The 15,393-nt window shown below is 50.5% G+C and overlaps 7 protein-coding genes across 7 annotated transcripts; 3 read left to right on the forward strand and 4 right to left on the reverse strand.

The window, feature by feature from the left end:
• Nucleotides 1–236: 236 nt before the first annotated feature.
• On the forward strand, nt 237–1,421 carry ASPSYDRAFT_159131 (electron transfer flavoprotein subunit alpha/FixB family protein; the record flags this gene model as incomplete). The annotated part of the gene is made up of 3 exons (XM_040842798.1): nt 237–542; nt 612–780; nt 844–1,421. 3 exons carry the CDS (start codon nt 237–239, stop codon nt 1,419–1,421), a joined length of 1,053 nt encoding a protein of 350 aa, XP_040698955.1.
• A 254-nt stretch (nt 1,422–1,675) lies between these two features.
• ASPSYDRAFT_159591 (putative sister chromatid cohesion factor (Chl12)) lies at nt 1,676–4,537 on the reverse strand (the record flags this gene model as incomplete). The annotated part of the gene is made up of 2 exons (XM_040842839.1): nt 1,676–2,090; nt 2,148–4,537. 2 exons carry the CDS (start codon nt 4,535–4,537, stop codon nt 1,676–1,678), a joined length of 2,805 nt encoding a protein of 934 aa, XP_040698956.1.
• Nucleotides 4,538–7,517: 2,980 nt separating this feature from the next.
• Nucleotides 7,518–8,652, forward strand: ASPSYDRAFT_60884 (thiamine diphosphokinase; the record flags this gene model as incomplete). Its single annotated transcript, XM_040849915.1, has 4 exons — nt 7,518–7,638; nt 7,768–7,847; nt 7,936–8,214; nt 8,254–8,652. The coding sequence occupies 4 exons, from the start codon at nt 7,518–7,520 to the stop codon at nt 8,650–8,652; spliced, it is 879 nt and encodes a 292-aa protein (XP_040698957.1).
• A 714-nt stretch (nt 8,653–9,366) lies between these two features.
• On the reverse strand, nt 9,367–10,631 carry ASPSYDRAFT_93167 (uncharacterized protein; the record flags this gene model as incomplete). The annotated part of the gene is made up of 3 exons (XM_040852791.1): nt 9,367–10,159; nt 10,217–10,483; nt 10,552–10,631. The coding sequence occupies 3 exons, from the start codon at nt 10,629–10,631 to the stop codon at nt 9,367–9,369; spliced, it is 1,140 nt and encodes a 379-aa protein (XP_040698958.1).
• A 312-nt stretch (nt 10,632–10,943) lies between these two features.
• Nucleotides 10,944–12,964, reverse strand: ASPSYDRAFT_49327 (putative mitochondrial carrier protein). The gene is made up of 3 exons (XM_040847811.1): nt 12,505–12,964; nt 12,106–12,403; nt 10,944–12,045 (listed from the first exon to the last, which is right to left on the reverse strand). The coding sequence occupies exons 1-3, from the start codon at nt 12,697–12,699 to the stop codon at nt 11,327–11,329; spliced, it is 1,212 nt and encodes a 403-aa protein (XP_040698959.1). The 5' UTR covers nt 12,700–12,964; the 3' UTR covers nt 10,944–11,326.
• Nucleotides 12,965–13,078: 114 nt separating this feature from the next.
• On the forward strand, nt 13,079–13,588 carry ASPSYDRAFT_449620 (uncharacterized protein). The gene has a single exon (XM_040846943.1). The coding sequence runs from the start codon at nt 13,134–13,136 to the stop codon at nt 13,521–13,523; it is 390 nt and encodes a 129-aa protein (XP_040698960.1). The 5' UTR covers nt 13,079–13,133; the 3' UTR covers nt 13,524–13,588.
• Nucleotides 13,589–13,653: 65 nt separating this feature from the next.
• On the reverse strand, nt 13,654–14,807 carry ASPSYDRAFT_93169 (uncharacterized protein; the record flags this gene model as incomplete). The annotated part of the gene is made up of 4 exons (XM_040852792.1): nt 13,654–14,192; nt 14,247–14,470; nt 14,661–14,678; nt 14,743–14,807. The coding sequence occupies 4 exons, from the start codon at nt 14,805–14,807 to the stop codon at nt 13,654–13,656; spliced, it is 846 nt and encodes a 281-aa protein (XP_040698961.1).
• Between the last annotated feature and the right edge of the window lie 586 nt (nt 14,808–15,393).

Below are 15,393 nucleotides of genomic sequence, written 5' to 3' on the forward strand. Positions count from 1 at the left end.
GAATTGGCCACAAGATGGCTAACTAGCCTGAAGACTTCCGCCTTATAACCGAGGCCATCCGCCGATCGGCGGGTGCTTGGCGCGGCCGACGATAGCCATCCAATCCCGCTACCGGACCTCCAAACTTTCATCACCGACCGAGTTCCTCCACTTCATCTCCCCTCACTACTCGCACTCCGTCAACGCCTGCCTTGCTCTTCTCTACAGGGAATTAGAGAGCAGGTAAATACACAAAAATGGTCTTCGCCGCTAGAACATCCGTCCTCCGCGCTGCCCGCGCTCAATTCACACCGACCCGGGCTGCCTTCGCCTTCAACCAGTCTGCTCTCGCCCGCCTTCTCTCCACCCTCGCAGTTCTCGAACAGCGCGATGGCAAGCTCCAGGGATCATCTGTCTCAGCAATCGCCGCGGCTCTGAAATTGGGTGGCCCCGTTACGGCGTTCGTGGCTGGAGCTGGCGTGAAAGCGACATCGGCGGCCGAGGCGGCCAAGTACAAGGGCGTGGAGAAGGTTGTTGCGGTTGAGAACGAGGCTTACGAGAAGGTATAATCTGCCAAACGTACTCCCTCAGAGCTTGAATGGGAGCATAAGTGCTGACCCAATCCACACCAGGGCCTTCCCGAGAACTACGCCCCGCTCCTTGTCGAGAACATTAAGAAGGGCGAATACACACACATCATTGCAGGCCACGGTGCCTTCGGGAAGAGTCTCCTTCCCCGCGTCGCTGCGCTGCTAGACGTCCAGCAAGTCTCCGATATCACCGCCATTGAGAGCGAAGACAGTACGTCACCACAAACCCTACAAGCGCTTTCAGTTGAAGCCGAGCTAACCAGAAGCCGTGTAGCATTCGTCCGCCCCATCTACGCCGGAAATGCGATCCTCACCGTTCAATCCACTGACCCGATCAAGGTCATCACCGTCCGCGGCACAGCCTTCCAAGATGCCGAACCTACTGGTGGCTCCGCCTCCGTCACCGATGGTGCAGACCCCAACGCTCCCGCCCAAACTGAATGGGTCTCCGAGGAGCTCTCCAAGTCCGAGCGTCCCGACCTAGCCACAGCCTCGCGTGTTGTCTCTGGTGGCCGCGGACTTAAGTCGAAGGAGGAATTCGACCGCATCATGGTTCCCCTTGCCGACTCGCTGGGCGCAGCTATCGGTGCCTCCCGTGCGGCCGTTGATTCCGGATTCGCCGATAACAGTCTGCAGGTTGGACAGACCGGTAAGAACGTGGCGCCGCAGCTGTACCTGAGTGTTGGTATCAGTGGTGCCATTCAGCACCTTGCTGGTATGAAGGACAGCAAGGTGATTGCGGCGATTAACAAGGACGGCGATGCACCGATCTTCCAGGTTGCTGATGTTGGCCTCGTCGGCGATCTGTTTGAGAAGGTGCCTGAGTTGACTGAGAAGGTGAAATCTGCTTAGAGGGTTTAGGATGGGTTGTCTCGTTTGTTTGATATAGTTTTATGAGCTTGATTTGATTTGTATACCATGTTTCGACTGTTTATCAGGTATATTTAGAGTTGAAAATACACCAACGATTCTCAATCCATTTTTTATGCTCGGTGTAATCATGGATATTGAAATAATAACGCTCTCATAAGTATTCACAAGGCTAACTGTACATCAAGTAACCTTTCCCAAACTAATTACAGGGTATCTATCCGTATACGAGTAGGCTACAGCCCACCCAACAACTCCGTCAACGAAATCGGTTTCCTAACCGCATTCGAAAACCCATCATGATACGTAACCCAAACTTTACGGCCCGCATTCGAAGCCTCCTGCTGCGCGGGGTTTGGTTTCCCTTCCTGCGCCGACGGGTCCTGGTCCTGCTTCTGTGGCTCCTCAATAATACGGCCAAAGAAGTCTCGCTTCACTGCGTTTCCGGGTTTGAGTTTTGCAGCGTCGGCGGGAGAGTCACTAGATGATATTTTGGACGTCGTTCTTACAGAGGATAGGGCCTCGGAGTTCTTGCGGATGGTGCCCTTGCGATATTCCTGATCCAGGACTTGGCGGACGGCGTAGCGGACTGGAGCTGTCGTTGAGGAGATGCCAGGTGCTTTGGCGAATGTGACGAGGGAGTCGAGAGGACTGGATTGGGTTAGGTTTGAGGAGTATGGGGGAAAGAAATGTGTGGGGTGGACCTACGGTTCCATTCGGTATGCCCATCCGCCATGGGCACCGCCTTCATTCTCGATGCGGACTTTCTCAAAGGTCACGCCTAGGCCGGCCATTACGCGGACGGCGGATTGGATGAGGGCGCGCTCACTTTCCTTGCGGACACTTGCGACGCTCTTCTGCTCGCTACCGCGGACGACAACAGGTTTAACGTCTGGGGAGAGCATTCGGATGACATTTGGGATGAGCTCGGTGGCTAGGTTGTTCGGCGATCGGAAGAGACGGAGGAGAGGAGCGGAAAAGGAGGATTGAAATCCGGATAAGACGGACTGGTTCTGTTTGAGGGCTTCAAAGGCTGCATAGTCTGCTCTTGGTCCGGAGAATGGGTGTGCCTCTTCTTCCTCCTCGTCTGTCTCTTTGTATTGGGCTTGCGCTTTCCCTTGAGGGGTCGCAAAGAGAAGGTGGAAGGCTGATGTTGCTTGGCTGAGATATGCCCCGAGTTCCCAATCATGAGCGGAATAAACCCTGGATGAAAGGGTGTCATGGAAGTGAAGCCAATCGTAAGCAGCGTTTGGTTTCGAGAGGAATGTATCGTCTTGATACGGTAATAGCGGATATGAAGCGAAGCACTCAGATGTGCAACGATCATGATCACCACTAGCATCGACCATCTCGCGAAGCTTGCTAATTGCATTTCGCTTTTTAATAGCTGCAACATCCACAGGTCCCTCTGCTGAGCGATCGTAAGGGTCCTGGAAGGATTCAGTACCGAGCGGGGCGTCCGGAAATCCAGCTCCTTCCGTAAAGACTCGGTCCACAATATCGCGCACTCCGCCGCGGTTCATGCCTTTAAAAAAAGAGCCGCCCCCGGGGTCAGCGAGGACACGCTGCTCGAGCCAGCTCCGTGTCAACCTCAAAGATGCAGAGCTTTCACTTCGAAGTTTATGAGCCACCCACTCTGCTGCTACAAGGACACTCCGGATATCTCCTTCTGCAGCACCGGTATTTCTCACTCCGCGTTGTTTCCTCTTGGCAAGACCCCAGGAAGCTTCGCACAGTCGTCTCACCCCATCATTGTCAGAAGGGATTCCTTCAGTTGTAAAAATAGACTTCATACGAGAGACGACGTTCTCCAACGGTGCTTGACGCACGTGTACAATCTCCGCGATAGCAGATGTTCTAAGTGGCCGCAAACTGGAGTGATACACATCATTGCAGACGAGGATGAGAGGACGGAGAAATCGGAAGTTGTCGCCCTTTCGTTTCTTCCCGCCGGGCGTTTGCTCAGACGTACGTGCGGAATTCTTTTGGTCGAGGAGAACGAGGTCGATCAGGGCCTTCATAAAGCCACCTTCACCAGAGCCACCAGATCCACTGACAACTCCGTCGACTTCGTCAACAACGACGCAGACTGGTCGTCCAACTTTGCGCACTTTCTGCTCACCGACTTCCACATTCTTTCCCTTGACATTCTCTGTGCCGAGCGCGTCTCTTATTCTCCCTTTAACAACGTCTCTGCTACGCTCGTCACTGGCGTTGATTTCTAGGCACTCGTAGCCTGCCTGTCTCGCACAGACATGCGCCAAAGTTGTTTTCCCCAACCCGGGTGGGCCGCAGAGCAATAGAACTTTCCGGTGGGGTCGTTCATCTTCGTCGTTGTTATAGTTCCCCTTCTTTGGTTTGGACCGAGCAAGACCCGGGTAGACAATGGGTTCCCATCCCCTAAACCACCGTAAGATAGATCGATGTGTACGCTCATCTCCAATAAGCTCAGTGTATTTGCGAGCACGGTACTTCTCAGTCCACATGGCTGTCGAGAGCTTTTTGCTTTTCTTATCGCCAATGGGAGGTTCAATGGATGGTTGAACTGTCGGTACAGGGGCTGATTTGGACGTTTCGGTACGCTCAATTTCCTTTGCAGACTCATCGAGTAGTCTGTGTATGTCAATTCCATAGTAGCTCTTCTGAGCTCTTCCCGGGGCCGTAGTTGACCGTCCAGCAACAAGTCTTTCGTAGGACACTCGGACGCTGGGTCTCTTCAGGGGCACATTCAAGGTCTTCCCAGCGCAAGTTTTAATTTGAACTGAGATAGGCGATCTCTTTGGTGGCGAAGGGGCCGTCTCCACCACATTTATGCGTTCGGGTTCGCGGTTGACGGGTGCCACAGGCTCTACGGAAGGCTGAGACTGAGGAATCTCAGGAAGCTCAACGAGTTGTTCCTGAATGCTGAACTGACTCTGAAGCTGTGCCTCATTGAAAGCCTCTAGCCCGTCGTCATCGTCATCGTCATCTAGAAACCCGCCCATAATCTTCTGTCGCTTCGGCTCTGTCGACTGTGAATTCTCGCCATTCTTCCGTTTCTGCGAGTCCGGAGAAGGCGCACTTGAGGGAAACACAACCGGCGAGGAAATAAACGGCATCTTGGGAGTGGGCGGCGAAGATGGGAATGATATCTGTTCACGGATTGGGGAGAGCACGCTTCGCAATCGAGAATCCTTCGGGAGTCTTGTTGGAGTGTCTGTTGGAATTATGAGAAACGCTCCTTTATCTTGGCGAGGGTCCCATACCCGGTCTCACGTCCTCGTCACTACGAAAAACATCAGATAGGTTCCACGCTCGGTGTTGGATGACAACTTGGTTGCGGGTCTTTTCCTGGCGGACGAAGTTCAACGCTTCGAGTTCGTCGGAGAATGACTCGGAGGGAATATCTTGAGGATCTTGGGAATGTAGAAGGAGAGCGGGATCAAAGGAGGGGAGATTGAATGGCGAAGAATTCGTCATCTAACATTAAATCGTATTATAGCCGATGGATTGCTTGAAGGTCAACTGGTTGAAGTTGCAACTATCGCCGACGCGTCGCGAACGCGCCTCGTTGATAAGGTGCATAATTAGTGCATGGTTTGCATTAAAGTTGCTTATTAAGGTGTTTGATTTAGTTACTTAGATCAAATGACAGGATAACTATAAAATGCGCCTCCCCAGTTCAAGGCTACTTATACTTGCAGCGTATCCTACAAATACACCAGACTTGGTAAACGTTAGCTTAGTATGAGAATGAAACATGTTGGTGCTAATACTACCTCTGCTTTCACAGAGGAAGATCCGACAGGGCCATATCGGAGTCGTTGCAAGCGCTAGCCCTAATCTGGATCCCGCCAGTCGGGCTCCCTTTCGGTCCGCCGTCAGAAGATGTGAGGAGATAAAATAATGCAACCTGATCTCCAAAGGATCAAGACTTGAGCATGGACCAATTGTAAATGCGCTCACCTAGCTGCCTATCCAGGGTGTTTCCATGGCGCAGTGATTTTCTCGCTCGGAATAGCGTGCTGTCGGAGTTCACATTGACATCGGAGTTCAGCCTCGGAGTAGACCCGATCCATAATCACACAGTTCAACACCGGACGGAACAAATGGAACAAACACGCCCAAAGGCAGCAACCTCGTATACGAGTCCACATGCAAACTTCACCTATGGAACACCAGATCCATCTCCGTTGCGTGGCTGTAGCTGGGGTTTTGGCCTGAGTCATTCAGTCGGTCCAGACCCTTGGGTCCAGGGACGGCTCGACGAGTTGGCTCCCAAAAAGCGCATCTTTGGCGGTCCAATAGCAAATAATGACAACGGGGGCTCGTCCAAGGGCGTGCCAAGGAGGGCGTCATTCCATGTTGAATACGAAGCCGTAAACGGACGCCGCGCGTGGTGGCCTGAGTCACCCTTTGGCAGATCCGTTCACGCCTTTCCGCACCATGCGGCGATACCACATTTGAATGGTTTAGCCCGCCACGGCTGAAACCTCTACAGGAGACTGGTCGTTTGCAAGGGAGGTGGGGACCATCCTGCAGGAAGATTTCCCATTGCTAAGCTTTGGGCCTTCGAATTTGGTCGTCTGCCTGCGTCATTTGCATCCTTTCTCTGTTCTTGGCAACTCCGAAGCTTGATCGGAGTAAAATATGTGGTCAGCCCTGCGTCGAGATGGCTCAAGCAGGAGCATATATAGGGATCGCAATCCCTCGTCTGGATCCTCTTCTCATCAGCAACATCAACGTCGTTCAAACAGTCGAGATCGCTCTTTGGGGACTCTTACCAAAATCAACCCTTCAGTATCATAGTACTCGCGCTTTATATACTGCATTTCAAAAGCCAAAAAAAACAACCCTCGGCTACATCCATAACTCTTCAAAGCTCTCTGTCACTTCAATTACTTTCAGAATACCATTTCGATATAGCGCCGGCCTCTTTCAAACAATAAATCAACAATGGCTTCCAACAACACCAAGTCTTCCACCACAACCTCCACTAAGACCTTCGACGATGCCTCTTCGACGTACTCCACTGCCTCCACATCCACTATCGTAAAAGAGAAGGAAGAGGCGAAGCGCAAGTGGCTCTTTAAGAACAAAAGCAAAAGCAACGATGGTTCGAAGAACAAGGACGCCGCCCTCCATTACCAAGCCATGGCTGAGTACATGGCTTTTCGGTAGTTGTGCAGTCACCGGCACGGGACAGCTCGTCTTACTTTGTACTTTGGGGGTCTGGACCGGGAATTGGGGAACAGGCAGAAGCTCTTACGATTATGATAATTTAGACGGAATTTCTTTTGTTTTGCGCTATCCCTGTTATCTTTCATTCTTTCTATTACTATTGCGGAGGAGTCTAGACTATTCGGATGAATAATATACATAATAGTTTGTTGATTAGCATATCCTTAGGTTTGTCAGATTGAATCGTAACTGGATTCGGAATTGTATTATCCTTCGGAGTTCCCATCATCGATCCGTCCAGCCCACTGCGATTCTGACGCACTTAAATACACCGTATATCATATACTGCGGTATCTTTCGCTGCTGCCTGTGAGTAGGGCGACGAAACAGCCCTATTCATATCATTTCCCTGTCATGTCTATGAAGACATGTCAAGACAATCCCCACGTGGACGACCCCTTCCACACTATATATACACTTTCTTCACTAGAAATCTTACCCCACAAATATCGCCTTATACTTGTAATAACACAACTCGACAGGATTAGCCGCATCAATACAGTATCTTGCTATGCCATTAGCTCCACTCCCACAAACCTGCGTGCCAATATATGGACTAATGGATGCATGATGTTCGGAATGATGTCAATTTGGTGGTTAAGGCACATGCTGACTCAGCATTTACGACCAGTGCAAACGCGCCCACCTGCCAAAAAGAGTTATCAGTCATGTTTTCAACCTCGTCTTAACACGATATATCTAGTTTAATATAGACACCTAGTCATCCTATTCGCTACCTTTCGAATATTCCTGCCGATTGAACCAAGTGGTATATCCCGTTTAGGCTAAACCGCGCCGTCAGTCACGATATACGAAACCGCACCTAGAAAGACGGACAGCTCAATATCCACACTGACAATGGAATGGGATCCAACTCAGTTCTTCCGCGAGGATGAATCAATCCAACCGCATCCATTTGTCTTGCTAGTCCTGAACCATCCAATCAATGAGACTGCACTCGCCATTTTGCGAAAACGTGGTATGTTATATATCCCTTGTGCACCATTTGCACACCCGTCAGTATGCACTGTTACCAAATCGAGTGTAGTGTGGAAATTTAAAAGTATACGTTCTAAACGAGCATTGAAAGACTAATATAGATGCATAGCCCTTGCAACTGTCTGCGCCGATGGCGGCGCAAACTGGTTCTTCGAGTCCGCGAAGTCGCGAGGCGAAGAGAGCGTTGATGTATGTATTTTATTCCTTCTCCTAAAACAACAGCTCAGCCCAGTTTCAATCTCAAGGAGTAAAAAGAAACTGACCAGGTAATCCAAAGCTCCCCTCAACAATCATCGGCGACCTGGACTCCATCCGCCCAGAGGTGCGGACGCACTACGCAAACCTAGGCGTGAACATCATCGAGATCGACGACATGTACTCGACAGATTTCACCAAGAGCATGAGCCATATCCGCCAGAATGAGAAGGACATCCTTTCCCGTTATGTGCGTCAGAATGGCGACTCTGATGAGAGCCTACGTCTATCCGTTCTTGTCCTGGGCGGGCTGGGCGGCCGCGTAGACCAGGCATTCTCGCAGATCCATCACCTATATGAGGTGAGCCGGAGCGAGAGCCAAAATCAGACACAAACACAGACACAAGGGTCATCAGACAGAAAAATTTACCTCATCTCCGAGGAGAGTATCACGTTTGTCCTCCAACCGGGGAAGAATATCATCCATGTCCCGCGGACGAACAGATCACAACCAAACCAATCATCACTTCCATCATCAGAAATGAGATCAAGAGACTCAAAAGAGGCAGACTTCCTCCTCGAAGAAAACGTCGGCATAATCCCCATCTTAGGTCCCGCACGGATCACAATATCTGGATTCGAGTGGGACGTTGAAGACTGGAAGACCGAAATCGGGGGCCAACTTAGCACGAGTAATCATATCCGCGCCGAGACTGTGCAGGTACAAACGGGGGTCCCTATTTTGTTTACGTTGGAGTTAGCAAGAAGGCTGAAGCGCGGGATTGGGTCAAGGTCATGACCATGACCATGACCATAATTCTGATTTAGATTGCTTCGTTTTTTTTTTTTTTTTTTTTCCTTTCATTTTAATCCGCTGCATGAGACTTTAGACTATGTACAAATTATATTTGTTAGAGGAAGAATGAGACGGAAAACAAAAAAGTGATATAGAGAAACCGGGTGCATTAAATCTTTCCCTAACCAGCATAATATAATAGATGGCGCCTGTCCCGCATAAAGGCATCAAGAGGCAATAAGGGGAACCAAAGAACTGTACACTGTACATATATCCTCATCCCATCCCAAGAAAACCAAAAATAACCAGTAATAATCCCATTCTCACCGCGCCGGAATAAACCTGAAGACCAAGAAAGCGAGGATATCAATAAACTTGAGCACCCGATGATCAAATCCTGGAAAGGCCACACTCTCAATTGTAGGTAGCGACGCATCCCCTTCGGCAATACAACAAACGGGAAACAAGAAGGCAAACATAAAACACATTCATCAAAAAAGTCAAAAATCGCCCAAGCTCGCGAGCTCTACCAAAAAGAAAAACTGCCTTTCGGATCTTCATACATTCCATATCCATGTCATGGCATACCGTTGACGACCAGGTAAGTTCAATATAAACCAAAACAATTCGACCCGGATCCTACCACTGATATACACCGTTTGTGAGCAAGGAAGTCCATTGCTTCCTCAAAATAGCTACTTTTCACAAGGAAGCTGATCACTTCCTCAGAATAGCCTCATACAGAGTACCGATGGTGCCGATGGCAGCACCAGTAAGTATCCCTGCGTATTGGAATGGGATGGACGCGTTGACTGTTGTAATCGCGTCCCTGCCATAGATATTCCAAAAGGTAAACCCGTGCGCATAGACAATGTACGCGGCAATTGCCTTGGCGATGTTAAAGCTAAGGGGATCAAAAGGTGTCTGGCCACTGCTTGCACTGCTGCTGCGGCGGCGGGTCTGGACACCAGAACTACCAGACTGCGTGACTTGCAAGCTAATGTTGAAGAAATAAGCAACGGTCAAAGGCAGGAGCACGCTGGTAAGTATCCACAATGAGACCGGCGCCCAGAACGCGCTGTCAACCAGCACGAAGAGATCGGGGACCTTGATCGGAACCGCTGGAGAGTGGATAGCTTCAATGGATGGGATCGTAGCAAGATAGCGCAGCGGCAGAACCTCCCTGATAAGGCTAAACCCCTCAAGAAGCGTGACAATCACCTCGACAGCCTTGACACTGCTGAGAGTTGTGCGCAGCGAGTTCGATTGTTCCTGAACACCGGAACCCTCCCAGGCCTCGCCGATGCTCTGGCGCCATGCAGTCGTTTGCCGCTCAATAGCCTCAGTGACAACGGCAGGCGACGGGGGCAATCGATGACGCTGAGATGCTGAGTCCAAAGCTGGAGTCTGATCGGCCGCATCGAGAAGAGGGCGTGCGGGGGTCACAGCAGACACGTCCCGAACAGCTACATCTATAAGCGGTTGCGAGGGCGCATTGGCGGGAATATCGCTGCAATGGTCGCGTTAGCTATCGGAACAGCGCGGAACAAAAAAGGGCACGACATACGAAGGCCCCGCTTCCTCTCTTGCCTTGGTCTGTCGCCGACGGGCAGACTTGGGGGCTGCTGAGCTTGTACTCGAGGCTTCAGCCTTGATAGGCGTGCTCTCGCTCCTGCTAGCCTTGCTGGCGGTTCTCTTCACGGGTGAAGCCGGCGATTGCGACGTGCGCTTGTAGTAATCTGCTAGTCGCTTGTCCTTTCCAAAGATGGAGCTGTTAGCTTGAAGGTGTTCGTCCAGCTTGGCGGCAAGGTCAGGCTTGGTGTCATCTTCATAGCTGGATGCGAGGAATCGCAATTAGCACGCGCGAAACGCGATATTCTTGCGGACAAAGTCGCGACTTACTCTTGAAGAGCAACAATTTCAGCGAATTCAATTAGCTGCGCCTTGCGCAGCTTTTGCAAGTACGGCAATCCGGAAGACATGACGATACGCGCGGACCATGCGATAACGGGAGCAGAGCAAGGGGGAGTGTGGAAGTTTAGATAGAATTGATCCACGCGCGGGAGGCGATGGGGAAACAAATAAGAAGTAATCTAAGGTTGGGAGACGGTATGGATCAGAGGTAGAGTAATAATAACAAATAACAGGCCGGGGCAGAGGAAGGGAGAACCAGAGCCCGGGTCACGACTTGACAATCGACGTTGCTGCGCGGAGCCAATCACAGCCGTCCCGCCTTTGTTTACATTTCGGCCCCCTCTCTTTCCATTTAAGGAATGATATACATCCGCTGCAGTGCACAGATCATTTTCATTATCAGAAGCAATTAGCAAACAATTACGTTGTTCGACGCGTGCATCGTGAAGTACGTGCTGGTCTATTCTATTGTACAATTACCTAGGTTCTATTCTATATCAACCGTAACCCCCTAGCAAAGCAAGCAAAGAAAAGTGTATATACACGTGTACATGAGAGGGAGAGAGGGCCATCATGCCATGCCGTCAACAACCGGGCGCGCAAGTCAAGGAAGAATCGAAAAATCCCACAAAACGCCCCACTAACCTAGCCATCCAGATCCAATGCGGTATATCTACAATCGAAAAAGTACTGCTTTCTCCTGCCCTCAATCCGTCCGTCGGCCGTGGCATTGAACAGTGAATGGAAGGAGCGCGAAGCACATTCAAAGAGGGTTGGAGTTCTCCATGTTCTCAAAGGCTTCAAACTGCTTGAGCAGGTATTGGTACATGACCAGCATCGTCCCGCTCTGGATGCTGGTCCACACTCCTCGTGGGCCGACGCCTCGGAACCAACCTGCGACGCCCTCCGTCTTGTAAATCATCTTCAGACCGGTAAAGAAGGAAGAAGTGTCCAACCGCATTGTCACGGGTGGTGCCGGCGAAGCTACAGGTGCTGAGGTTGAAATCGGTCGCGTTTGTGTCCGCACACCCGACGTTGGCTTATGTTCCGCTGGTGGTTTCGGTGCAGCTGGGGCGGCTGTAGGCTCCGGGTTTTGCTGGGTTTGGACTCGTGTTTTCACCACGTCCATAGGGCAGGTGAGCACACCAGCCATTCCACCCGCCGTGACAGCAGTTAAAACTTCCAGGCCCAATCCGATGTCTCGAGAGCCCACCCACTCCTTTGCTACCCGTTGTTCTTGTTCGTAGAATGCGAATTGTAAAGCGGAAAAGGGGAGATCGCGGAAGATAGTCGCCTTGTAGCCGTAAAAAAGGGCCGAGAACCCCTCTTGGCGAATAACTGTGCGCAACGCATCTCCAGTAGAGCGGTAATTGTATCCGGACTTGAAATATGGGTTGTTATAGCGGCCCTGAAGCTGCAATCGAGTTTTCAAGACCTCACTGGGAACATAAACGATGGAAGCAGCGAGGTCAGCCAAAAATCCTGTGTAATCATCTTATCAGCACAATGCATATATAGATGGATTTGACGATGGCTTCTTACCACCAGACAAATATGCTACATTAGCATTAATCCCCGCGTCCAGCATCTTTCGTTTCGTGAACTCATAACAACCGAAGAAAATTAATGTACCCGGAAAAGATCCGAATAATGCAGGCGTAACTCCACCATATAACCCACGCAAAAGCCCTTCTTGTCGGTATATTGTCGCGTATGACGAGGTCATTGAGGTATATCTCGGAGGAAAGTGAGGATCACCTTGTTGCCGCGTTTTGACGGTATCCAGTGAATGCATCAGCATATCACCGCAGGTACCACCTATACCTCCAGCGAGCATTGCCTTGAGGGAGTCTTGGGTTAGCTCATTTTTGATAATCGGGCGCACTAGGTCTCTGCGATATAATGATAAAGCGAGCCCGAGGAATAGAAGGAGAAACACACATGAACATAGGGAGGACGCGGCTCCTCCTCTTCTAGGTCTGTCGGTACATTGTGTACATTCGTGTCAATCCCTGACCTTATCGGCGCAGTATGAGTGGCATGGCTGGAATTGGCCGACTGAACTGCCGGAGTGGTGGAATCAGCGGATGCGGTTGTCGGCGTAAACAGGCTGAATACGCGCGAGGTCAAGCTCATTGCAAGAACACCGCAACCCAACGAATCGTGGTGCGGGCGAGACCACGGTTAGTTGTGATGCGGCGGTGTCGGGTTAACTGAACGGCGCCACCCCAGGCGAGGGTAAAGGCGAAGAAGACCGGAGAGGATAATGGGGTACGGCAAAGGAAATATGCAGATTAAAGAAGAACGAACATATATGCCAGTGTCAGCGAGAGTATGTCAGAAAGCAAATCAGCATCGCAACTTCTCTCGTCATGAAAAACGATGATTCTGAGAGGTGACTGAGAAAGGCCCCAAAATTTTGGTCGGACTCCCGTTTTCTCCGCCGCCCGAGCCCGAGAGAGGCCTCAGGCATAAACATACCTCGGCGTTTTGTATCTCGCGAAGGCATGACGTTGTTAAGCAATATTTAGTCTACTTCGATGTACCGTTAAAGAGGATATGCTCCGTTTATGGCAGAATTGAGTTGGTCATTAATATTCTACTTGTTTCAAACCAAACACTCAAGGAAATTCCTCAATTTTTGTTTTTTCTTTTTTTTTTTTTTTTTTCGCATTCGAGATAGAGAACAGGATAAACAGAGCAAGGAGATGATAAACGAAAACACCAGAGGACAATACCCCTCACAGCATTTGTCGACTCCGAATTGGACAAGAAGAAAAAAAAAAAAAAGAAACAATCATGTTCGTCATAAGCTAACACCCAAAACTACACACTCTCTCACAGCCCCTTTGCTGATCACACAGCTCATAATAACCGTCTTCCTCGTTACGATACCATCGACTCAAAAGACGTCGGGATTGATGGTTCATCGGATTCGTCAAGTTCGTCAGTCACAGTAACTGTGACTAAGTCCGGTTGGATTCGACGATAGCAGGTAGCGCGGTGCTATGGAAACGCCATTCAGTTGTTGTTTCCCTAAAGTTGCCCCCTACATATTGGCAAATCGTCTCCATTTATCGTTGTCGTTCTCTATTGGGGCTTCTTGGCACCTGCTCCGGAAGTGAAGCGGCTAACGTCTGTAGCCTGATATGCCTGGCGCACGACGTCCTTGAAACCTTCCCAACCCTGACGCACCGCCGGAGGAGTGCTTTGGTGAGACACGGAGGCATCGACTCTTGCAGTGAAGTGACGGACGGCCTGTTGGACGAAGGAGCTCTGGCTATAGCGGGCTCGGAAGAAGGTTAGGTAGATGATAAAGAGGAGAATGCTGCTCTTGGAGAAAGTGAGGATGGCAACGGCCAAGCGGAATAGAAGGGCAATTTCCAAGCCAGCAACAAGATCCATGCTGGCATCATAGTATTGTTTAACGAACCGTCCGATAGTCTCTGCCAAAGGCGATTGTTTCACAGCCGATCGACCGCCGGGAGATCCAGCTGCCGCACTGGGAGGCTGGAGGGTAGGAATCAAGTGGGCCCGAGTGTAAGTCGCAACGTGGAAAACCGAGTAAACGCTGAATGGCAATAGAGCAAGGGGAATCTGGCGGGAGTAAAGCCACACCAAGGCCATTCCTGGAATTGAGATTGTTAGCACGAACAATTAGCTCCTGTCGTGCGGCTACTAACCCAGATATTGGACATTTTCGTCACCCGCAAGCTTTAGTACAACGTTGGGAAGGCTCCCCTGGAGGCGACCGCGTGCGATATGACCTTTGTACACGACAATTCCATACGTAACAGCAGCAGATACAAACGCTAGGCGATAAGACACCTGCGCCGCACCGGAGTAGTAGTTAAAGGTAACATAGGAGAGCAGGTAACGGAAGACAGAGCCTAGCAATGTCACATGCCTAAGTCGGTCAGTCAGCACTGCTCTTCCCGATTGCTCAACAGGCAATTGAATGGTCACCGCCAAATAGGCTGCTATTTCAGAAGCGAGAAAAGCTCAAATTCTGAGGCCAAAATATTCGAAATTGGGCGTGGCGGTTTGAAGAAACATGTATCGCCGCTAGGTAAAGACCAAGGAATCGAGAAACCTACCCAATGAACCAAGCAAATCTGTAGGATGACACCTGGTCAGTCATGGAGCGCACGATGCAGGAACCAAAAAAAAAAAACGTACTGCAATGTCTGGGCGAGAGCCTTGAGCCTTTCAACCAAAGGCATATTTGACGGAGGAGGAGCCATGAGAGTCGAATTCGCTGAAATGGGGCGTTCTGAACTAGTTGACGTGGAATGTGAACGGGTGGTCTCAGCGGAGGATCGGAGCACGAGGGAGGGGAAGAGGAAGCTGTCCGACAAGGACGAAGACGAGGGGGTGCAGATAGCCAACTCTGAGAAAGGATAGACAAGTGATAAGAACTGAGTAAACGAGGTTTCCGTCCTGGAGGAAAGGTTGTACCTGTGAGGGAGGCTGGGCGGGGAGGCGGTAGTTAGTTTCGGGTCACTGCTTTTGGTGTGTGCCGGCGGACGGGGATCGGATGGGGAAGCTCCTCCCATGAGGGAACCTGACCCTCGGGAGCCTCTTTGTATATCAGCGGAACCGGTGACGTCGCTGACCCTGCAATGATGCAACCTTGTCTTATTACGGCTTTTTATATCTGATTTCGTTATTTACGCTTGACACCTGGTATCTGTCTTGAGCACCTGCTTAGTTTTCTCGAGTTTCGCCTCGCACGTCGTTTTGACGGTCGCTACATGGGACACAGTCTGTGCTTTTTTAAAACTTCAAATTGCAACTAACAGAACAAATTTCGCAAGAGGTTTAAGGAAA

Source organism: Aspergillus sydowii (assembly GCF_001890705.1).
Source record: "Aspergillus sydowii CBS 593.65 unplaced genomic scaffold ASPSYscaffold_12, whole genome shotgun sequence".
Classification (NCBI taxonomy): Eukaryota; Fungi; Ascomycota; class Eurotiomycetes; order Eurotiales; family Aspergillaceae; genus Aspergillus; species Aspergillus sydowii.

Bases quoted from the DNA above. Each gene is read 5' to 3' on its own strand.
- ASPSYDRAFT_49327 (XM_040847811.1), bottom strand. From the start codon at position 12,699: ATGAGCTTGACCTCGCGCGTATTCAGCCTGTTTACGCCGACAACCGCA. The intron at 12,404-12,504 runs GTGTGTTTCTCC...GACTCCCTCAAG, and splicing joins CGCGTCCTCCCTATGTTCAT to GCAATGCTCGCTGGAGGTAT. The intron at 12,046-12,105 runs GTAAGAAGCCAT...ATGATTACACAG, and splicing joins TGTAGCATATTTGTCTGGTG to GATTTTTGGCTGACCTCGCT.
- ASPSYDRAFT_449620 (XM_040846943.1), top strand. From the start codon at position 13,134: ATGGCAGAATTGAGTTGGTCATTAATATTCTACTTGTTTCAAACCAAA.